This window comes from Pleurodeles waltl, chromosome 3_2 (genome assembly GCF_031143425.1).
Source record: "Pleurodeles waltl isolate 20211129_DDA chromosome 3_2, aPleWal1.hap1.20221129, whole genome shotgun sequence".
Taxonomy (NCBI): Eukaryota; Metazoa; Chordata; class Amphibia; order Caudata; family Salamandridae; genus Pleurodeles; species Pleurodeles waltl.
The window spans coordinates 153,028,402-153,052,627 of NC_090441.1; the positions used below are offsets into that span (position 1 = coordinate 153,028,402).

At 44.1% G+C, this 24,226-nt stretch overlaps 1 protein-coding gene across 2 annotated transcripts in view; it reads left to right on the plus strand.

Annotated features, from left to right (window-relative positions):
- Window positions 1-24,226, plus strand: part of MNT (MAX network transcriptional repressor) — a 145,723-nt gene that overhangs the window by 71,437 nt on the left and 50,060 nt on the right. For both annotated transcript variants that reach the window (XM_069227023.1, XM_069227021.1), the window contains one exon: window positions 146-257. In XM_069227023.1, the coding sequence (XP_069083124.1) occupies window positions 146-257 (112 nt within the window). The remainder of the gene's footprint in view (window positions 1-145; window positions 258-24,226) is intronic.

Genomic DNA, 24,226 nt, shown 5'->3' on the forward strand with positions numbered 1-24,226 from the left:
CCTTAAACCTGATTGAAAAAGTATTTTGTGGTACTGTTGCTTTAAACTTGATCCCGTGTGTAAATGGCGCATGTTAAATGGTGGTTTGCCAGTCTATCCTCCGACATTGACAAGTTTTATATCTGTTTTTGTGTTCCCTCCCCAGACGTGCACATCTGAAGGAATGCTTTGAGACCTTAAAGCGGAACATCCCCAATGTGGACGACAAGAAAACGTCCAATCTCAGTGTCTTGCGGAGTGCCTTGAGGTATATTCAGGTACGGCAGCAGACTCCAACTTGATGATATGGCTTTAAATATGTAAAGTTGCAGCTCCTCCCTAACGCACGGTCGCACACAGGTATCATTTCACATTTGAAAGGAAAAGCTCATCCATTTATTTTTAAAAGTCTGCATATCTTCATCTTTTTTCAGTTTTTGTGGTTTTGCTTTGAAATAGCCTACCTCCAAAAGGGCCTCCTATAAAGGAAGTAACCCTGACATAATGGAGTTTCCAAGTTTATTTGGACGCTGAAAGGCGCAACAGTCGACACGTAGCTCCAATTAACTCCAAAACAAGTACATTTGTTTATTTGTGTTGTGTTGTATAGCGCCGCTAACAAACTGAGAGAGAGCCCACAATATCAAGGCATGTTCGAGGCATAAATTAATTACAACATCACTGCCTAATAGTGTACCATGGTCTGAATCAAGACGGAGTTGATAAAAGGAACCCTGTTTTACCACCAACAGTAAAATAATCATCATAAAACCCTCTCTGTAAAGCTGCCACAACTATATGGCTCGCCTTGTCCTCAAAAACTCCCCCCTTCTTGCCACATAAAGTGGTTGTTTATGGATCAATTCTGTTTGTAAAATGTAAATGTAATGTAAAATGGAAGGTACCCACCAAGGTACCCACCAATAGTCTATAAACCAAGAGTCATCCTTTAGCTTCAGCTATTTTAGGCAGAATCTCGCCCTTAAACCCTCGTGAGAACAGGATTGCTACCCCCTCCCCCAATCGTTTCATAAAGCTGGAGGACTAAAGCTGATCGGGGAACCATTTTGACTGCATCCTTGGTATATCTTTGGAAAGTAGATGGGTCTCCTGTGGTAGTGGTGTCACTACTGGAGCTCTCTTATATAGGGAGAATAAAAGTCTACAAAAACAGTACCTTGACTCAAACCAGTGCTTTAAATGGGCCGGTACTGTCCGGTACTGAGTACCAGCACTTTTTTATTTTGAGAGGCAGAGTACCGGCACATCTCAAGAAAAACGTAATACTTTTAATTGGAGAGTACCGGCACTTCTCAGGAACAAGCAGGTACTCTGGCACAGAGTACCGGCACTTTAATTTTCCCATTTCAAGCACTGACTCAAACGGAAACAAAACAGGAAGTAGAAAAAGTCCCAATTCAAGGGTGGTGTGCATCAGGGACATGGGCTGACAGCCCATAACCCACTGTCAAGATAACAAGACCTCAAGTGGTCCTCTACCACCGCAGGTCTTGCTGAGCAGAAGGCCCAGTCCAATGAGGTGCATTTGTGAACAGGTTGAAGGGGAGCAAACTTCATGTGGTAGGTTTGCCAGAGGCCAGGCTGTCCAGAACCACGTGTTATTCCTGTGCGCACTCCTCTGGATTTAGCGGATTATAATTCTGGCGTTTGCCTGCCCTCTGCCATGTCGGGGTCTGGGAAGGAGAGGGGGGGGGGGGTGCGGAGGTAGGCAATGAGTGAATAGGTGACTCGTCTGCTAGGCCCAGAGCCTTCCGTGCATCCTGTTTAGTTTTGAGTTGATGGAGCTGGCCCTCCCAGCGGAAAATCAGTCTGAAGGGGTGCCCCCAGCCATATACCACCCCTCTAGTGCGGAGGAATTCAGTGATAGGTATAAACTCTCTGGGACAGTGAGGAGTGAACCGTCCTGTTAAGACCACCAGTGTGGCTGCGAAAATGGATGGGTTGCTTGGATATGGCCACTTTGAGGATGGCCTCTTTGATTTGGAAGTCATGAACACAAGCAAGGATATCCTGGGGTTTAGCATTGAGTCCCTGGGCATGGCCGACCCTATGTACTCTGTCCATTTATAGGTCAGTGTTGGTCTCCCAGTCCAGGATGGAGCGTAACAGTGCCCGGGTGTATCCACAGATATCCGAGCCCTTTGTGCCTGTGCCAGAGACTGAAGGCTTCAGCCTCCCTGTTCTAGACCAACCTTGTGCCCGCTATGGAAGGGTGCTGTTGCCCTATGAGTCTTGGGGGACCTGAGGGGCGGAGTGTGATCAATTGGTAGGCTGGCAGCTGTGGCCAGAGGAATCCAAGAGGAGCGCAGGTGTGCACTGCCCGTGGGGCTTAAATCTGCTTTATGTGCCCATAGTGCGACCTCCTTTGCGCTGTGGCTGATGTTATATTGCACTGTGCTAGGTTATCAAAAATGAATGAGGCATCTGTGTTTTACTTAAAACTTTGCTATACTGATGAATCGCTCCACTTAGTAAGCCTTTGTTCATGGATTGCTCGCCTGTTGCTTTCACCCCCTCACGTTGCCCTACTTTCACAGCAAGACCTAATCCTGAAGAGTTGAACATACTTTGATAAATAAGGCAGAGGCCTGCCGTTGTGATTATGCAAATAAAAGTGATATACCCTTTCAGATATGTTTTGATGTAGTTTTGGGTAAGGTCCATTAACATACCTACTTGTAAACAAATGTTGCACACCTTTCTTTACAGAACAGTAAAAAATAATGTAGCATTGAGAGAAAAAGCAGCACTGTTATTGTTTACAGCGTATGGTAGTAGTAGGAAAACATTTCCCCCGTGCCACTCTGAAGGGCATTACGAAATGAGTGGACCTGCAGATTCCACTTTACCATTTGCAAGTTGCAATTCTTATGACCATCATGTACTTATTTTAAGATGGGAAGAAATTACATGATCCTTGCCTAGATTCCTAAAATGCAGTTAGTACTTTTAACTCCTAAACTACTGTATGTTAAAACATTGTGTTATCCAAGAAAACGTCTGCATGTGTAAGACCATGATGCACTTTATAGATGTAAGCTGCACAAGTATTTGCTATACTACCCCCGAACTACTATCACTCATTTCCCAAAGTTTGGTAACATTTTGAATGCAACAAATAGGTTGGTTCCATGTGAAAATACTGTTAAATCCTCATTTCGATAGTCATTTGACTAAAACAATCGTTTCTCATTGAAAGGCCGCACTTACTGCTTCTTCGCCTAGAACATTCCCTGAGCATCTGAACACTGAAGAGGCACTTCCAGACCTCAATATTTGCTTCAGTCTCCAGGCAAACATTTGGTTAGGGGCGGAGTCAATTTTAAATCTAGGATTGGATGTGGAGATTATTATTATTATTATTATTATTTTTTTTGATGGAGGTAAGAAGATCCTGCCTTCCACTAGAGGGTAGAAGAGATTGTATTGCATGAGAATTCTGAAGTATTTGTTTTTGCTATAATGCCGCTGTACCGAATAATACTAGAGCGCCTTACAAAGAACATTATCATACCGTCCACAATTTTTCTTGTCATTCGGAATTTCTGTGTTTCCAGGTGAAGCATGTGCTTGCTCCTTGGTGCTCTAGAGACACCAGATAGTCTTTACATCTGCTAGATTACCCTGACTTCCTAGGTACTGCTTTAAAGACTAGACAGCCAATTAAAATATTTTATTTTATTCGGGCCTCCTGCAAAAGCCAGTGCAGCTCCCTAATTATCAGAGAGATGTGATCCATCGCTTTCTCAGATATCAGGCGTGGTTTTTAGTGGTGTATCTCGTTGATATAAGCAGCTGTCTTTAATTGCACTATAGAGTAAGAGCCAGATGTACCAAGCTGTTTTGCATTTGGGCCATGTGCAACTGCAGAAAGGCAATTTGGTATGTAACAAACCCAAATAGTGATTCAGTAACAAATCAATGAATTGCAAATTAGGTTTGCAACTGCATACTGATTTGGATGGGGGTATTTAGGGTGCCCTTTCCAAATACCAAATTGCAGTGGGGTGTATTAAAGTTGAGTGACCAGATTTCGGTCGCAAAACACTGTTTTAACCATATACTGAAAGGTAGTGGTGGGGTATTTGCAAACGGAAAGGGATTCCCCTTTGTGAATATTTGAAAAATTATTTTCCAAAAATGTTAGCTACAAGTCTTAAAAAAAGAAAAACAAACAAAAAAACCACATACCATTTTCTTTAATCCCCTGGACGAGCTGGTCTCGCCCTTTGCCATGGTCGCTGAGGGGCAGGCAGAGGCATGAAAGAAAAGGCCTTTCCTTTCATGCCCCTGAGCATTTCTGCAGCCCGATCGTGAAGTGACAGGGAGTTTTTTTGGGGGTTAATGTGTGTTGGCAAGGGCCGCTCCCCTGGGGGACATTTATTTTAGGCCAGTTGACCACTTAGGCACCAGGGATTAGTATGGGTGTGTGTGTGGTTTGTTTGGGGGAGCAGCCCCTTGGGCAAGGTTCGCTCCCCATGGGGACACATTACTGTTGGCCATTTCTGCCCAACTTGGGGGCAGATTGGCCTATTTTTGTAAGGCCCATCTGCCCCCAAGGGGGCCAGAAAGCCCACCAGAGACCAGGGAAGATTTTTATTCCAAAAATAGAGGATGGGGGTATGGCCATACCCCCACCCCAAATAAATGGGGATAAAGTTGTTCTGCCCACCGGTGGGCAGATGGGGCAATTAATCTACTGAAAGGGGTAACTGTCTTTCAGCTCTCCCCCGCACACTAAAACATCTTCTCCCCCGGCAAGCAAGAGGACATTTGATTATTTTAGGTTTTGATTTTACAGTTGGGCCATGAGAGCTTGTCTAACTCTCAAAATGATCCCACTTGGAATGGTGAGGGCTGCACTTTTTGGACTTTGGGACGTTGTCATCAAGAAAAATCTAGCAAGACCTATACACATCTGAAAAGTAAACATCTGAATGAGTCCAGGGCGGTGTGCTTCACATGCACCCGGCACTATTTTCTTACGCACAAAGCTCTGCAAACCTCCAACTTTGCTTGAAATACACATGTTCGATGGCATCTGTCGCTGTAGATACGCATGTTCTGCAATAGCTCGCCATCTGTTGTTGGGCCGGAGTGTTACAAGTTGTTTTTCTTCGAAGAAGTCTTTCGAGTCACGGGACCGAGTGACTCCTCCTTTTGTCTCCATTGCGCATGGGCGTCGACTCCATCTTCGATTGTTTTTTTTCCGCCATCGGGTTCGGACGTGTTCCTGTCGCTCCGAGTTTCGGAACGGAAAATTAGCTAATTTCGGAAGATTTTCGTCGGTATTGTTGCGTTCGGGATCGGCGTACTTAGATTCCACACCGCATCGAAGATCGAAGAGCTCCGGTGCCCTTCGGGGTAGTTTTTCGATCCTCCGTCGGGGCCTGGTCGGCCCGACCGCGTGCTGAAGAACGCCGATGGAACGGACCCCGTTCCGTTTCTGCCCCAAATGCCACAATAAGTACCCTTACACAGACCAACACTTGGTCTGCAACCTGTGCCTGTCACCTGAGCACAGCGAAGACACCTGCGAGGCCTGTCGTGCGTTCCGGTCCCGAAAAACACTCCGAGACCGTCGAGCCAGAAGACTTCAGATGGCGTCCGCACCGACAGCCCAACGGGAGTTCGAGGAACAGGAAGAAGAAGGTACCTTCTCGATCCAAGACTCAGACTCCGAAGGATTCGACGATACACAAACCGTGAGTAAGACGTCGAAATCCACTCAGAAGAACATTTACAAGGCCCAGGGGACGCCACTGCCACCAGGCCATGGCTCCACCCATAAATTCGGTGACCGCCCGTCGGCACCGAAAAAGGCCCACACAGTGCCGAGATCGTCCGACTCCGGTCGAAACACCGGCACGCAGCCTTCTCGGGACCGAGAAAGTGCTGAAGACAAGTCTCGACACCGAGATGCCGGTGCCGACACGGCTCGACGCCGAGACAGCGGCACCGAAACAGATCGACGCCGAGAGGTTTCGGCCCCGAAAAAGAAAAGAGTCACCTCGGAGCCGAAAAAACACGCAGACAGGGTTTCGATGCCGAAACAAACTGCAAGCGACCCAGCTTCAGGCTCTTATACAGAAGAGCACTCGCTAACCTCCCAAATGCAGAAGCATAGGTTTGAGGAAGAGCTGCAAGCAACTGATGTGGACCATACGCAAAAGCGTATCTTCATACAGCAGGGGACAGGAAAAATAAGCACCCTTCCCCCCATTAGGAGAAAGAGAAGGTTGGAGTTCCAGACGGAACAAACACCACAACCAAAAGTGGTGAAAAGAGTTACCCCACCACCCTCTCCTCCGCCTGTGATTAACGTCTCACCAGCACAAACTCCATCACACTCCCCAGCTCACACCACCATGAGCCAGGGTGACCAAGATCAGAACGCATAGGACCTATACGACGCCCCAGTGTCAGATAACAGTCCGGAGGCATACCCTACAAAGCCATCTCCACCAGAAGACAGCACCGCGTATTCTCAAGTGGTGGCTAGAGCAGCACAATTTCACAACGTAAGCCTCCACTCAGAACAGGTCGAGGATGATTTCTTATTTAACACACTCTCCTCCACCCACAGCTCCTACCAAAGCCTGCCTATGCTCCCTGGTATGCTCCGGCACGCAAAAGACATCTTTAAGGAGCCGGTCAAAAGTAGGGCAATCACACCAAGGGTGGAAAAAAAGTATAAGGCGCCTCCTACAGACCCGGCTTTCATCTCTACACAGCTGCCACCAGACTCTGTCGTTGTAGGAGCAGCTAGAAAAAGGGCCAACTCTCACACATCTGGAGATGCACCACCCCCAGATAAAGAAAGCCGCAAGTTCGATGCAGCTGGTAAAAGAGTCGCAGCACAAGCTGCAAACCAGTGGCGCATCGCGAACTCACAGGCACTACTTGCGCGCTATGACAGAGCCCACTGGGACGAGATGCAACATCTCATTGATCATCTGCCCAAGGACTTACAAAATAGGGCAAAACAAGTGGTTGAGGAGGGACAGACCATTTCCAACAACCAGATCCGCTCCTCCATGGACGCTGCAGATACAGCTGCACGGACAATTAATACATCCGTAACTATCAGAAGGCATGCATGGCTCCGAACGTCTGGATTTAAACCAGAGATTCAACAAGCAGTTCTCAATATGCCTTTTAATGAAAAAGAACTGTTCGGTCCAGAAGTGGACACAGCGATTGAGAAACTCAAAAAAGATACGGACACTGCCAAAGCCATGGGCGCACTCTACTCCCCGCAGAGCAGAGGGAATTACAGCACATTCCGTAAAACGCCCTTTCGAGGGGGGTTTCGAGGTCAAAGCACACAAGCCAGCACCTCACAAGCCACACCGTCCAGTTACCAGGGACAGTATAGAGGAGGTTTTCGGGGACAATATAGAGGAGGGCAATTCCCTAGAAATAGAGGAAGATTTCAAAGCCCCAAAGCCCCTACTACTAAACAGTGACTCACAGGTCACTCACCCCCTCCACACAACACCAGCGGGGGGAAGAATAGGTCATTATTACAATGCATGGGAGGAAATCACTACAGACACTTGGGTTCTAGCAATTATCCAACATGGTTATTGCATAGAATTTCTACAATTCCCTCCAAACATACCACCAAAAGCACAAAATTTAACAACACACCATTCCAATCTCCTGGAGATAGAAGTGCAGGCACTATTGCAAAAGAATGCAATCGAATTAGTGCCAAACACACAAATAAACACAGGAGTTTACTCACTGTACTTTCTGATACCAAAGAAGGACAAAACACTGAGACCAATCCTAGACCTCAGAGTAGTGAACACTTTCATCAAATCAGACCACTTCCACATGGTCACACTACAAGAAGTATTGCCATTGCTAAAACTGCACGACTACATGGCAACTTTAGACCTCAAGGATGCTTATTTCCATATACCAATACACCCATCGCACAGGAAATACCTAAGGTTTGTATTCAAAGGAATACATTACCAATTCAAGGTACTGCCTTTCGGATTAACAACCGCACCAAGAGTCTTTACAAAATGTCTAGCGGTAGTCGCAGCACACATAAGAAGGCAGCAAATACATGTGTTCCCATATCTAGACGACTGGCTAATCAAGGCCCATTCGTTAATAGAGTGCGCAAATCACACAAATCATATCATACAAACCCTCTTCAAACTAGGGTTCACCGTCAATTTCACAAAATCCAAAATTCTGCCACGCAAGGTACAACAATACCTGGGAGCCATAATAGACACATCAAAAGGAGTAGCCACTCCAAGTCCACAAAGAATTCAAAATTTCAACACCATCATACAACGCATGTATCCAACACAAAAGATACAGGCAAAGATGGTATTACAACTCCTAGGCATGATGTCATCATGCATAGCCATTGTCCCAAACGCAAGACTGCACATGAGGCCCTTACAACAATGCCTAGCATCACAGTGGTCTCAAGCACAGGGTCACCTTCTAGATCTGGTGTTAATAGACCGCCAAACTTACCTCTCGCTTCTGTGGTGGAACAACATAAATTTAAACAAGGGGCGGCCTTTCCAAGACCCAGTGCCACAATACGTAATAACAACAGATGCTTCCATGACAGGGTGGGGAGCACACCTCGATCAACACAGCATACAAGGACAATGGAACGTACATCAAACAAAACTGCATATCAATCACCTAGAACTTCTAGCAGTTTTTCAAGCACTAAAAGCTTTCCAACCAATAATAGTTCACAAATACATTCTCGTCAAAACAGACAACATGACAACAATGTATTATCTAAACAAGCAGGGGGGGACGCACTCCACGCAGTTAAGCCTGCTAGCACAAAAAATTTGGCATTGGGCAATTCACAACCAAATTCGCCTAATTGCACAGTTTATACCAGGGATACAAAATCAACTCGCAGACAATCTCTCTCGAGATCACCAACAGGTCCACGAATGGGAAATTCACCCCCAAATTCTGAACACTTATTTCAAACTCTGGGGAACACCTCAGATAGACTTGTTTGCGACAAGGGAGAATGCAAAATGCCAAAACTTCGCATCCAGATACCCACACAAACAATCCCAAGGCAATGCCCTATGGATGAACTGGTCAGGGATATTTGCTTACGCTTTTCCTCCTCTCCCTCTCCTTCCTTACCTGGTAAACAAACTCAGTCAAAGCAAACTCAAACTCATATTGATAGCACCAACTTGGGCAAGGCAACCCTGGTACACAACGCTGCTAGACCTATCAGTGGTACCCTGCATCAAATTGCCCAACAGGCCAGATCTGTTGACACAGCACAACCAAAAGGTCAGACACCCAGATCCAGCATCGCTGAATCTAGCAATCTGGCTCCTGAAATCCTAGAATTCGGGCACTTACAACTTACCCAAGAATGTATGGAAGTCATAAAACAAGCAAGAAGGCCATCCACCAGGCACTGCTATGCAAGTAAATGGAAGAGGTTTGTTTGCTACTGCCATATTAATCAAATACAACCATTACACACAACTCCAGAACATGTAGTGGGTTACTTGCTTCACTTACAAAAATCTAACCTAGCTTTCTCTTCCATTAAGATTCACCTTGCAGCAATATCTGCATACCTGCAGACTACCTATTCAACTTCCCTATATAAAATACCAGTCATTAAAGCATTCATGGAGGGCCTTAGGAGAATTATACCACCAAGAACACTACCTGTTCCTTCATGGAACCTAAATGTTGTCCTAACTAGACTTATGGGTCCACCTTTTGAACCCATGCACTCCTGCGACATACAGTTCCTAACCTGGAAGGTGGCATTTCTCATCGCCATTACTTCCCTGAGAAGAGTAAGCGAGATTCAGGCGTTTACTATACAGGAACCTTTTATACAACTACACAAAAATAAAGTCGTCCTAAGGACCAATCCTAAATTTTTGCCAAAGGTTATTTCACCGTTCCATCTAAATCAAACAGTGGAACTTCCAGTGTTCTTTCCACAGCCAGATACCGTAGCTGAAAGGGCACTACATACATTAGATGTCAAAAGAGCATTAATGTATTACATTGACAGAACAAAAAACATCAGAAAGACTAAACAACTCTTTATTGCATTTCAAAAACCTCATGCAGGAAACCCAATTTCAAAACAAGGTATAGCCAGATGGATAGTTAAATGCATCCAAATCTGCTACCTTAAAGCAAAACGACAGCTGCCCATTACACCAAGGGCACACTCAACCAGAAAGAAAGGTGCTACCATGGCCTTTCTAGGAAACATCCCAATGCAAGAAATATGTAAGGCAGCCACATGGTCTACGCCTCACACATTCACCAAGCACTACTGTGTACACGTGTTATCCGCACAACAAGCCACAGTAGGTCAAGCCGTATTAAGGACATTATTTCAGACTACTTCCACTCCTACAGGCTGATCCACCGCTTTTGGGGAAATAACTGCTTACTAGTCTATGCAGAACATGCGTATCTACAGCGACAGATGCCATCGAACTGAAAATGTCACTTACCCAGTGTACATCTGTTCGTGGCATCAGTCGCAGTAGATTCGCATGTGCCCACCCGCCTCCCCGGGAGCCTGTAGCAGTTTGGAAGTTACCTTCAATTATTTATATATGTATCATCTCAACCTTAAATAGGTGCATACTTAGTCACTCCATTGCATGGGCACTATTACTACAATTCAACTCCTACCTCACCCTCTGCGGGGAAAAACAATCGAAGATGGAGTCGACGCCCATGCGCAATGGAGACAAAAGGAGGAGTCACTCGGTCCCGTGACTCGAAAGACTTCTTCGAAGAAAAACAACTTGTAACACTCCGGCCCAACACCAGATGGCGAGCTATTGCAGAACATGCGAATCTACTGCGACTGATGCCACGAACAGATGTACACTGGGTAAGTGACATTTTCATTTCCTCACATTTTTGGGCTGGAACCTTCTGGAATCTGCAGGAATCCACAAAATTCCTACCACCCAGCATTGTTGCATCTATACCAATAGAAATTCTGCCCCACTTGTCAGCCTGAAAATGTTTTTTTTTCTTTCTTCAAACTGCTCTTTTGGACCCGTTTTGGTTCCCCCTCATTTTCAACATGTTTTTGGCTCTTCCCTGTGCCCACCTACACAAGTGAGGTATCATTTTTACCAGGAGACGGAGGGGAACGTTGGGTGGTAGGAACTTTGTCCAGGTGTGGTGATCCCACACTAAAATGTGGGAAAAATGTGATTTGTTAGCTTAATTTGAGGTTTGCACAGGATTCTGGGTAAGAAAACACTGGGGGGGGAGGAGTGGAGTGGTGAGATCCATGCAAGTCACACCTCCCTGGACTCCCTCGGGTGTCTAGTTTACAGAAATGTCTGGGTTTGGTAGGTTTCCCTAGATTGGTGCTGAGCCCAGGACCAAAAACGCTGGTGCCCGTGAACCCTCCCCCCCCAACATAAAAACAGGTAGTTTTGTATTTGATAATTTTGATGTGTCCAGATAGTGTTCTGGGGCATTTCCTTTCGGGGGCTGTAGGCCTACCCTCAAAAGTGAGGTACCATTGTTATTGGGAGACTTGGAGGAACGCTAGGTGGAAGGAAATTTGTGGCTCCTCTCAGATTCCAGAACTTTCTGTCACAAATGAGAGGAAAAAGGTTTTTTTTGGCAACATTTTGAGGTTTGTAAAGGATTCTGGGTAACAGAACCTGGTGAGAGCCCCACAAGTCACCCCATCCTCGATTCCCCTGGGTGTCTAGTTTTCAAAAATGCAATGAATGAGGTTTGGTAGTTTTCCCTAGGTGCTAGCTGTGCTAGAGGCCAAAATCCACAGCTAGGCACTTTGAAAAAAAAACAGGTCTGTTATCTTTGGGAAAATGTGATATGTTCATGTTGGTTTCTGGATCATTTCCTTGTTGCGGGCACTAGTCCTACCCACACAAGTGAGGTACCATTGTTATCGGGAGACTTGGGGGAATGCTGGGTGGAAGGAAATTTGTGGCTCCTCTCAGATTCCAGAACTTTCTATCACTGAAATGTGAGGAATTTTTTTTTTCTCTCTCCAAATTGAGGTTTGCAAAGGATTCTGGGTAACAGAACCTGGTGAGAGCCCAACAAGCCACCCCATCCTTGATTCCCCTAGGTGTCTAGTTTCAAAAAAATACACAGGTTTGGTAGGTGTCCCCAGGTGCCAGCTGCGCTAGAAGCCAAAATCCACAGCTAGGCACTTTCCAAATAACACGTCAGATTTCAATGTAAAAAGGTGATGTGTCCATGTTGCGTGTCCTGTCGTGAGCATTAGGTCTACCCACACAAGTGAGGTACTTTTTTTATCGGGAGACTTGGGAGAACACAGAATAGCAGAAGAAAGTTATTGCCCCTTGTCTTTCTCTACATTTTTTCCTTCCAAATGTAAGACAGTGTGTAATAAAGATGTCTATTTGAGAAATGTCCTGTAATTCACATGTTAGTATGGGGACCCCGGAATTCAGAGATGTGCAAATAACCACTGCTTCTCAACACCTTATCTTGTGCCCATTTTGGAAATACAAAGGTTTAATTGATACCTATTTTTCACTCTTTATATTTCACCAAATGAATTGCTGCATACCCGGTATGCAATGAAAACCCATTGCAAGGTGCAGCTCCTTTATTGGCTCTTGGTACCTACAGTTTTTGATGAACCTACAAGCCCTACATATGCCCGCAACCATAAGAGTCCAGCAGACGTGACGGTATACTGCTTTCGGAGATCAGAGATCGGACATCGCAAGAAAAAGTTAGAGTAAAACCTGAAGAAAAATGGCTGTTATGTTTCAGCTCAATTTCAATATCTTTTTTTTTCCAGCTGTTATTTTCTGTAGGAAAACCTTGTAGGATCTACACAAATGACCCCTTGCTGACTTCAGAATTGTGTCTACTTTTCAGAAATGTTTAGCTTTCAGGGATCCAGCATTGGTTTCACACTCATTTCTGTCACTAACTGGAAGAAGGCTGAAAGCACAAAAAATGATCAAAATGGCGTATATCTCAGTAAAATGCCAAAATTGTGTTGAAAAATGTGGTTTTCTGATTCAAGTCTGCCTGTTCCTGAAAGCTGGGAAGTTGAAGATTTTAGCACGCATCCTCCAAGGGATTCCACAAACTCTGAATACCTCTAGAATCCCAAGGATGTTAGAAAAATAGGATGCAAATTTGGCGTGGGTAGCTTATGTGGACAAAGTTATGACGGCCTAAGTGCGAACTGCCCCTAATAGTCAAAAAAAGGCCTGGCACCTGAGGGGGGAAAAGGCCTGGCCGCGAACTGGTTAAAAAAAAAACAGTTTGCATTTTAAAAATAATTGCTTTATTTAAAAGCAATGACAGACATGGTGGTCTGCTGACCTCAGCAGGCCACCAACCCTGTGATGGCTACGGTTCAAAGTCTGTTCCAATTTGTCATTTCGCTCATTAATATTCATGAGGTAGGTGGAATTGCAAACCAATACGAATCATGTTTTTGCAAACCAACGTATTAGTACATAGGTTGGTTTGCAAAAAAACATAATGAATACGGTAAACGTCTGTGTGCAGTTTGCGACCCTTTTCCAAGTCCATTTTAGTACGTCTGGACCCAGGTTCTTTATTCTTTTTAGAGAATGCAGATAAAAGCTGGCCAGTTGTGCTACTTTTTGAGTTGGGGGTTGTTGGGTTTGAGGAATAAATCTAAAAACCAACTGATTTTACTGCGTAGCAAATTTGAGTATGAATTGTTTCAGTTCTGATATCCGCTTTGAATCCACTTAGTAACAGGATTTAAGAGAGATCAAAATTAATTCTGTCTCCTACAGGGTTTAGTTTTCTGTCATCCAATTTTGTAATGTTTTCATCAGAGCTGCAGGCGGATGATACTTTGAATCAGTTTTAGGTATAATGGTATGTTGTCCAAGTATTCAGTGTCGGAATCTTAAGGCAATAATTTCCAAAGTTCTATATAAAGATTTAATAGAACAGTTGGCAGACTGGAACCTTGCCAGTCTCAGCCTGTCAGACAGTCTACCCTAAATGTATGTGATTACCAAGCATTACTAGCTGGGTGTGTTTGTACAGAAATTATTTGAACCATTTGACTACCATTTTTTGTGTGTTCTAAACTGTTGAGCAGCTTGTTGTGGTCTTCAATTTTAAATGCTGTAGACACGTATAACATATGTTGCTCTCTATGCTTTTTGTAACCAGCCATCTGGATCAGACATGCACAGAGTGGGCTCCTAATTTGTTGTATCATGAACACATTTTTGTTGGGCCCGTTCGATTACTCGTTGATCCCACTATGTTGGTTTTGACTGAGTTCCAGCACTTTTATCTTCTGTAATGCACTACTTTCAACAGCACTGAAGACCAGGAGGAGGCTCTCCAGTCTTCAGGCTGTGCAAACACCACTCAGCTCGCAGACTGTGTCATCAAGCGAATCCAATTACTGGCATATGGAGGATGTCGAATTGGCACAGAAGATTGGTGTTTGCACATAGACCACATATAGAGAATACCTTTGAGACATATAACAGAGCTGGGTTCTAAAAATGAAGCCCCCCACACCGAGGAAGAGAACCACTCCTGAGTCATGATAGAGTCTGGCATTTTCACAGACACTGAGAAAAGGTTAGCCATGGACCCTACCACCTTCATGCTCTGGTTGGCACCTGCAAGTCTTCCAGGGCCAGCATTTATCCAGCTAAGGGTGCCGACCCCTTCATCTGTCAAGCCCCAGCTGCTCCAAGGGCACCAGACATCATCCATCTCAATAGAAGCAGATGCAGAAAACTCTAACGGCACCAGCCCACAAGACCTTGTCAATGCTGAAACCCTCCACTGCACCAAAGATGAGAGAAAGGTTAGGCTCTAGACCACTGTCAACTCCTAGAGAGGAGGATGTTGAGCCCCAAACTTGGAGAGCTTCAACGGAAACTATATACCAGAAAAAAATGTATCTGTTCATGTACCCAGTCGTGGACAAGATATTGGAAAAGTCGCTCCACCCCCACATCCAGATCCTCTTCTCTGGAAGAGGAAACTCCACTTCGAGGGGGAACCGTCTTCCAGGTCTCCCTCCTCCAACCTTGCACAGAAGAAAGTGAGGGGGAGACACCAGTCCTCTTCCCATTCCATATAGCTCACTTCCACCACCCCTGCTGCCACCACACCCATGCTCACCTCTCTTCTACCTTAGCCAGAGTCACCTGAGGGGTCCTCCCTTTCCTATTTAGAGCCAGGCAGCCCCTATGACCCTTACGATTTGCCACTAGGTGAAGGCCCCACAAAGGGTCCCTGGGATGACTGTTGGGATGAACACGAACTAGTCCAGTCACGGCCTTGCCCACCAGTGACACCACAGCTTACCATGAGGTCATTCAGTGGGCTGTAGCCTTTTATAAGGTTTGCCTGAATGTCACCCAGGAGGAGATGACTTTCTTTTGGAGAAACTTTTCAAATCTGACTGTATGGTCCAATTCCACCCCATGTTAAAAGCATCCCGATCTTGTGAAGCAGACTGTCAAGGCTAGGGTAATCACCTTGAAGACTCGAATTTTTTTTTAACTCTGGCCCAGCAACCCAACATATAAGGGGCAGGTTTCACCAGACTCCTTGGTCATGCATAATGTTCACCTCCTGTGATGCTCCTTGTCCAGACAAGTAAAATAAGAAAATAGATGTGCCGGCAAGAGAGTGGTACTTGGAGCTGCAGCTCATTGGCGGGTAGCCAGTTAGATGGCTCTACTGTAACGCTATGACAGGGCTCAATGGGAGGAGATGCAAGAGCTCCTTAAGCACATTTCCTTGGGAGGAGTACAGAAAGCATGAAGTGGTGGAATATACCTGAAGGCACAAAGTTATCTATAAACGCTACCGTTCACTGGTATTCATTCCTCGAACGGGACATGACCACCAGTACTACTTTCATGGCAGGGCGGTGCACACTTCCCTCTGCTATGTCCCCTAATGTATGTGATTCGGCATTGGGCACTCCGCCACAATATTCACCTATTGGAAGAGTGTCCCCCAGGGGTAGCAAGTGTCTTTGTGAACTTGCTCAGAAGGATGCATCAACACATCCTTCAGATTCGCCACCTTTGGGAATGCAAAATGCCCCCACTTAACCACTAAGTATCCACACCAACAGTCCATGGGCAGTGTACTGTGGATAATTTGGTCAGGGTTATTTGCTTACGCATTACCACCTCTCCTGCTGCTATCCCTTCGTGTTGCTGAAACTCAGGCAAAGCTCATTAACCCTCATCTAGTAGTGCTGACCTGGGCCAGATAGCCCTGGTACTCCACCGTCCTGGTAATGTCCCTTACGCTGGTCCTTCTCGTGCAGAGGCAAGGTTGAGTCATGCATTTGGATCCCAGACAGCTCAGCCTTCAAATTTAGCATGTGCAATACTAGGATTCAGGTACTACAACCTTCTTCAGTAATGTATGTCTATCTTAAAGCAAGCCTGCACAATATTATTGTCCAACTTTTGCCTTTGCAGAAAGCAGGCTTTGCCTGTATCTTGTTTGCCTAGACTTGCAGAACAGGGAACACTCGTTGCTCTTCAGAATTCCAATTCGCAAGGCCTTCATGGAGCACCTCAAAGAGGTGGCCTTGCTGGCGGCCATTACATTGCTTAGGCGCATTAGTGTACTTCAAGACTTCACCCTACAGGAGCCATTCATTTAAGTCCACAAGAACAAGATCATCATTGGAACTAGCCTTGAGTTCATCCCGAAAGGTATGTCACCGTTCCACTTTAACCAAACCATATACCTCTCAGTCTTCTTCCCCCAACCAGATTCCGTTTCAGAAAGATTACTCCACATTTGGGATGTCGAAAGAGCTTTTATGTACTACATTGACAGGACCAAGCCTTTTCATAAATCAGATCAGTGCTTTGTGTCCTTTGCAGAGCATCGGAGAGGGCATCCCATCTCAAAGGCACACATAGCTAGCTGAATAGTCAAGTGTATCCAAACTTGCTATCATAAAGCAAAGAGGGTTCTCCCTGTTCTTCCCAGGACACACACTGCCCACAAGAAAAGAGACACACTGACGCTCACAGGAAACATGCTAGTGTATATTTGTAAGGCAGCCACATGGTGAACACCACTCCCCTTCCCTTTACCAAACACTGTGTGGACATCTCAACCCGTCATCAGTCCATGGTGGGCCACACAGTGTTAAAGACTTTGTTCAAGCTGTTTGCATCATCCACACACTAGCTAACACTTCTGAAAACCACCTTTACAGTCTGTGCAACGTATGTGTATCTACAGCCACACATGCTACAATTAGAAATTGATATTTACCCTGCAAGCACTGTTTATAGTTCTTAGTGCTATAGATTAACATGTGCCCATCCTCCTCCTAGGAGGCCTATTTTTGTACATCTCTTGCTTTCTTCTTTTCAGTACACATTGTGCTCACATACCTTACTTACGTTTACACTCCATATTTACTCTCACCCACTCTGTGAATAACAATCTCTAACATGGAGTCTGTGTCATGCACAGTGTATACTTAGAGGAGGAGTCACACCCCATCTTATATCTTGAAAGACTTCTTTACACAAAAAGAACCTGCAAATGTCTCAGACCAACATTAAATGTCAGGTGTATGCTAAGCCTGTAAATCAACAGCGCTGCGCCATACGAACAGATGCTTATAGAGTAAGTAGCATTTTTCTTAGGTATGCTCCTCTTTTTCATACTTGGTCTCTTTGTTCTTTCCCCTTAATAATCTTTGAATGTATGCAATGTATGCATCACTTTACCTTTCTCTTTCACATTGTATAGCATAATCGCCATTGCTCTCAAGATGTGCCTCTTACTATCATTCTTTCATTTTGTTTACTCAAGTTAAACCATGCTGTTTTGACATCACAAAGCTTTACATACTACGTTTTACATTCCGGTTAATGCACTCAGAACACATACATACAAAATGTTTGTGATGTCCCGTGCAAAGTGTTTCTTCCCCCGGTTTTCACTAGTATTAGTTTACCAGGTAATATATGTTGTCACTGTTGATCTTTGAATGCATGCTAGTGTTGGTTATATTTGGATCTTTGGCAAGGTCTGTATCAGTCATAGCGATGATGTCTGCTAGTGTTGTTTTTACTTCGACTATCTCAAAGTGTGTTGGTTTTTGGGTGTTATAATGTCCAATAATCCTGATAAATTATCAAGGAGTATTATAGTTCTGTCTGTACCATATAAAACGTCTTACATTTTCAGCAACCTAATCTACTCGGTATCTCCCTCCCCCCCAATGAAACTAGTGATACGATCCTCCAGAGGAATTCAGCATGATCATTTGGTTGTTATTATGTCATTGTATGGAGCAGTGAGTCTTCTATTTCATAAAAGAGGTCACATTCCTAACAGTTGGTGTCAATGTGATTTCGAGATCAGCCTGTTTCAGTCAAGTGGCTGTGTTCACTGTCCCCGTCTTTAGTAAAACAATGTGTTTGTTTTGGCATATTTCAGCGCAAACTCACATGTAAGCAACATTTCCCTTCCCAAGCGCTATGACCAGAACACATATTCCTTCTAGATACTGTCGGTCAACCATCTAAGAAAAGAAGTCCCTGTGTCCATAAGCAATTTTGTCGCAGCCCGTACAGGGTGAATTCCCATTAGTTAGTCACTTGACGAAACATCACACGCAATTGTGCTTACCATGAAGTTCTGCTTACGTTTGTTTATTGCACTAAAGGGATTTCCTTGCCTGTGGCGTCCAATTGAAGCTTTTATTACACTTACCAGATGCAATTCAAGATTTCCACAAAAACAGCCTGGTTTAGACATGGGCATTTTATCTGCAGAAAATCACTTTCCAGTGACAGACTGTAGTCCTGATTACTTTCCCTACAAATTAAGAGCTTAAGATGAGCTATTTGTGTGCACCAACAAGGCCTGTCCATATAAATCCATGCACAAGGCTGAAAAGATGTATTGTACATCTGCATGGATCAGAGGGGGAGAGGTTGCACGACAGTGTGCAAGTATGAGGCCGTGCTAAAAATCCTCTCGGCCTCTTTGCCGTGAAGATGGCTTGAAGAAAAGCAGATTCTAGTGTGGGCTGTGAATAACTGCAACAGTTTGTTGCTTTTTATCATTTTGCTCAATGGAGCATCACTTTGCCTGTCTGCAGCAAAAATATTAAAGCTTCCCAATATAATTGCTACTAATGCAGAGTCCTGTATGGAAAGTAAAACACCCTGGATTTCTAATCCTGATGTTCAAGAGTCCAAAATATCTCTACTTATCTGTAGAAAGAGCAGCAAAGAAGAGATGGAACCTGGCCAGGGAGCAGTTGTTATTGAAGTTAAGGACGTTTTTCCATAAAGGGCAGCTGGAAAAATTAGTTCGACAAATTTGGCTTGCTCTTGTGGAGGAGTAGTGGGTGAAGCATAGTATAAGCCTCTAATGTAGCCAAAAAACCAGGTTAGCTCTCATTAATTGATGCAGATACCAAACTAACTGTAAATTGTTGAGGAACCGCTACCATCCAGCGTGACAATCAAGAGTATTTTGATTGAGTTGGAGGAACATGTTTAATTGCTATGATTTGTATTTTTAGAAGCCACACAGGATACATAATAAATGGTGTCCAAAGCATGTAAAATCGAGATATTGGCCCTGAACTACAATGAAGGTGACACAACCTAGGGTTCTACAAAATCTTTTAAATAAATAAGAACGTGTGCACCGTGCTCAGTTGCAACATTTAACACATTTTCAAGGAAATCACTGGAGAAAATTCATTTTGATAAGTCAGTTCTGCACTGTGGTCCTTTACATGCACGTCTAAAATTAGGGGCTTCTCTGGTCGTTCAAACCCCAAAACGAACGGTGTGCCATCGAGTATCTACTACAAATTGAAATATTCTCCTATTAGCCACATTCCTGGTGTTCTACCCGTATGCAACACTTTCTAAGCGTTTGTTGTGTGAAAATGCACGTGTGCTGTGCTTGTGCCCCATGGATATGCGCAAACATCGGAAATTGGACTTGCCCTTTTGTGCACCTGCTCGTCCTCTCTAGTTCTGTGAATGTTTTGGTATGGTTAGTACATCCTGCTCTTCCTGCGGGATTTTATCAGCTCTTTTCACCAATGCGTCCTTGTTCAATTTAGAAGTGTGCTTCTGGTCGTACAATACCAGATGTGCCAAACCTAACGATTTATGTGTTAGGTTACAGGTTTTTAGGCAGGCTTACCACGTTTTACATTTCATTCCTACAGCTTCTTTTGCAGTTCGTAATTGTGACTATGATCCTGGCCAGTGGAGTTAATAAGAATGAAATGTGCGTCACAGCCCTTTCTTAAAAAGGACACAGACCTCTTGCTTTAGCCTAAAGCCAATAGTGATATGTAGGTATGTAGGGGTGGGGGTGCTCTACTCTTGCTGAGCAGCACATATTCAACTCATTAGTATAAGGTCTAAAACAAGTCCTGTGCTTTTGTGGTGACCACCTTCCTAGGTCTTTACTGACAGCGTTACTATCCCAGGCTTTTGTACAATACCCTAATGCAGTGGTTCCCATCTTGTGGTCCTGGGACCCCTGGGGGTCCGCAACTGCGTAGAAAATTAAATAGTATTAACAGATAAGGTCCCCAGCTTTCAGTAATGACTGTGGGAGGTCGTTGGATTCGAATTAAGATTTAGTGGGGGTCCCCAGGTTCCAGTAATAATAAAGTGGGGGTCCACAGAAGTCAAAAGGTTGGGAACCCCTGCTCTAATGCAATCTGACGGTTGTAATTTTGTTCCTTTCATTAAACTAACACTTAAAAGCAATTATTTTGAGGTGGAAAGTTGAGGGCTGGTGACAGTGTCCATAATGAGATTAGGGAGGGAGTGATACACCATATGTGCACTTGTGCCAGTGTTTGAAACAGCCCAGTGAGCAGGACGTGGGGCACAGAATCTTGTATGAAGGGTGCCCCAACCATGGGCTAAAAGAGTGAAATGTGTCTTAGTGGCCTGCAAATCCCAGCCTCTAAACTGGAGAAGGATGTTATTTGGCTCACCCACACCATACCTAGTCACCTGAAATTCACTTGGTGGAATTAATGCCTTTAAGAAAATAAGCTCTAATTTCTATATCTTTTTTAAGTTATGTGTATTTTTAGAGTGTGCTATCACTTGTTAGGGTATCCTGGCGCTGAGCAGTTGTGGCGCCATTGGGGGTGGAGGGAGAGGGGTGTTAGTCAAAGAGCAAAGTCTCTGGAACTCAGGAAAGGAGGTGGTGGCTCTGATGTGAAGTGGAAGGTTGTTCCATGCTTTAGGAGTTCTATAAGAGAAGGGTTGGCATCAGGCTTTGTTTCTGTGTATGTGTGGGATATGTGCTAGTAGGAGTTCAGCTGAGGAGGTGTCTTGATGGTTAGTGGAAGGACGTGATTGTTCAGGTAGGCTGAGCCTGTATTGTGCACTGCTTTTAAAGTGTGGGTGAGGAGTTCGAATTGGCTGTGTTTGTGTAACAGGAGCCTGTGAAACTCCCCGAGATGTGGAGTGATGTTTGTCCTGCATGGAAGGTTGGGGATGAGCCTAGCAGCTGCACTTTGGATGGTTTGTAGTCTTCTCATGAGTTTGCTTTGTGATTCTGGCATAGAGAGTTCCCGTAGTCCAGCCTGCTGGTGACAAGGGCTTGGGTGATTGTTTTCCTGATCTTGCTCGCAAGTCATTTGAAGATTTTCTGCAACATCCTCAGGGTGAAAAAGCAGAATGTTGTTAAAGTGCTGACCAGAAGGGTGTGGAATTTGTTAATAGGACAGGTTGCTTTATAAATCTACTTGCCCGTTTGATGCCATGTAGAATGGCAACAAATTATGGCAGCAGCTCATTGTATACGAGCTCTGATAGTCAATCTGATTATGCCACAGCTAATGATATAGTATGGCTTGCATAGTAGCAATTTCCTTATTTTGCCACCTTAGCTCAAATCTATATACAGGGCCTGAAGGTAGCGGTAAGCAAAATTCCAGTTTTGGAATGCCCTTTTGAGTCTGTGCAAACCTACTAGCATGTTTTAAGGGTTTTCACCAGCTGTTCTCTAATCTTTTTCCCATACCAAGAAAGGTTGGAAATTTACTCCTGACAAGGGCAGAAGTAAGACTTCTTCCAGGGTTGAGAAAAAAGTGGTTGGAGGGAAAGAACTTGTTAACACTCAGCAGGTTTTTGCATAAGCAAATCTGCACATGCATATTTGCTTGTGCTAAAATACAATTCACAGATATTTTCTAGGAGTTCGATTTCCAGATCTACTTCTGTAAATTCATGTGAATTCATGAAATACGTAAATCTACACTAATGCACAAAGATGTATACCACGGGTGCACTTTCGTGACTTTAACAATTGGGCCTCTAAATAGGTCTGGTGTTAACAAAGACCTTTTGTTTTTATTAAAATGATATCTCAATCTATTGGCTGGCTTCCATGTGAGTAGTAGCAATCGGCTTTTTCACACAGATCATATGGAAGTAGCTTTTTTCAGTGCCAGTAACTACTGGCGCAATGTGTGCTTTTTGAGACAAAAAATATTTGTGCTAATGTTTGTTACATTGGGCCTGACAGCACCCACAACAATAATATTTTACAAAAGCCATGTCAAAAGACACACTGACAAAACCTAAAGACTGACCGACAATTTTGGATCTATTGGCTTTGCCAATGCTTGTTTATTTTCATGTTTCCCATAATCTTGTTGAAACTAATTTCACTGATTTCCTATTATGAATATTTTTGGGGAAATACTAGCATCAGTCAACATTTTACTATATGATGTTTCAAAGAAATGGTACCTAAAGTTACACAGTAAATTAGCAAAACATTTTTCATAGTTGCATTTATTGTGGACTTTTTATTTCCGGAGCAGACTGAACAGATTCACTTTTAGACTTCTGTAAATATTTGCATCTAATCAGAGCATTCTGGGAGCATTATATATAGCCTCATATTGTTAAATTTTGCAAATGTGTGCACACTTTTTTTAAAAACTGGAACCACTGTCAGTAGTGCAGTCTGAGTTTGCAACATGCATTCAAAGAGCTCACCCTAATAATAAAGGCTTTCTATTAACGAAACATAAATACAAGTTTGAACAGCATTTGCATATGGACACAAATATTACCTCAACTGCAAGCAATTCCCTGCTCCATAACCTGATACTGCAAACTGGCAGCAAAAGGGTGTGTGCTGCAAGGGGTTGGGGCTCCTTGTCCCAAGGACAAAATAATCATGAAAACGTGTTGTTCTTGATCCCAAACAATATGTCCGGGGTGTTGGGCTATAGGAAATCCACACTCCTGTGACTAGTACACACAGTCCTGTGTGTCTAGTTTGTTGTCAATGACGATCCCTTGGTTCCCGGCATGGGAGATGGGGAAGAGTGTTTGTACGAAGTTGGCAGACAAAAGGTGGAGTCTCACAGTGTTGTGCTTTTTGCAACATTCTCTACTTCTGTCTTGTCCGTGGTGAGCTTGAAACAGATGGATTTCAATGAGGTGGTGACTTTAATCATGCAGGTGGTAAACTTGTGCCTCGTGCTGGAGGTTCTGCCCAAAAGGAAGAAGATGAGTGCCATACACAAGGATGTTGATGTCTTGGGCACAGATGACGTTAGTCATTGGAGTCATGTACGTGTTGAAGAGTGTGGGGCTGATCTTTCTTGAGGCAGATTTTAAAATGGGTGTCTTCCTATGAAGCATAAGTTTTAGTGGCCAGCCAAAATGAGTGACCCAGAGGACACATTTAAAAACAAATATTGACAATGCCAATATGTCTCTTCTAAGAGCAATTGGTTTGGCAATGTTTTGTGTCCAGGATTACAGCAGCACAGATGCTTTTCAGTGTGACTAAAACTTACTTTTAAAAGTGCACAATGCAGCCTGGGCTAATGGGCTAATGGGCTTTCCCCCCCCCCCCCCCCCTTTTTTTTTTTAAGTGCATTAGCACTGGATGCATCAGAATCCTTTTCATTATTATTTTTAGCCACGCTGATATAGAGCATGGCTACAAATCATTGCCATATTTGGCAATGCCCATGCGCTGTACAGCATGAACAAAAGCAACTGGCAGAGCCAATAGCCTCAAAGACCGGACCTACTAACATTGCCAGTGCTTGTTTATTAGGTCTGGGCACAACACCCCTGTGATTCTGAGAATATCAGGTAATCTCCCCATGTGTGAAAAAGAAAAAAAAATGACATTTGGTAAA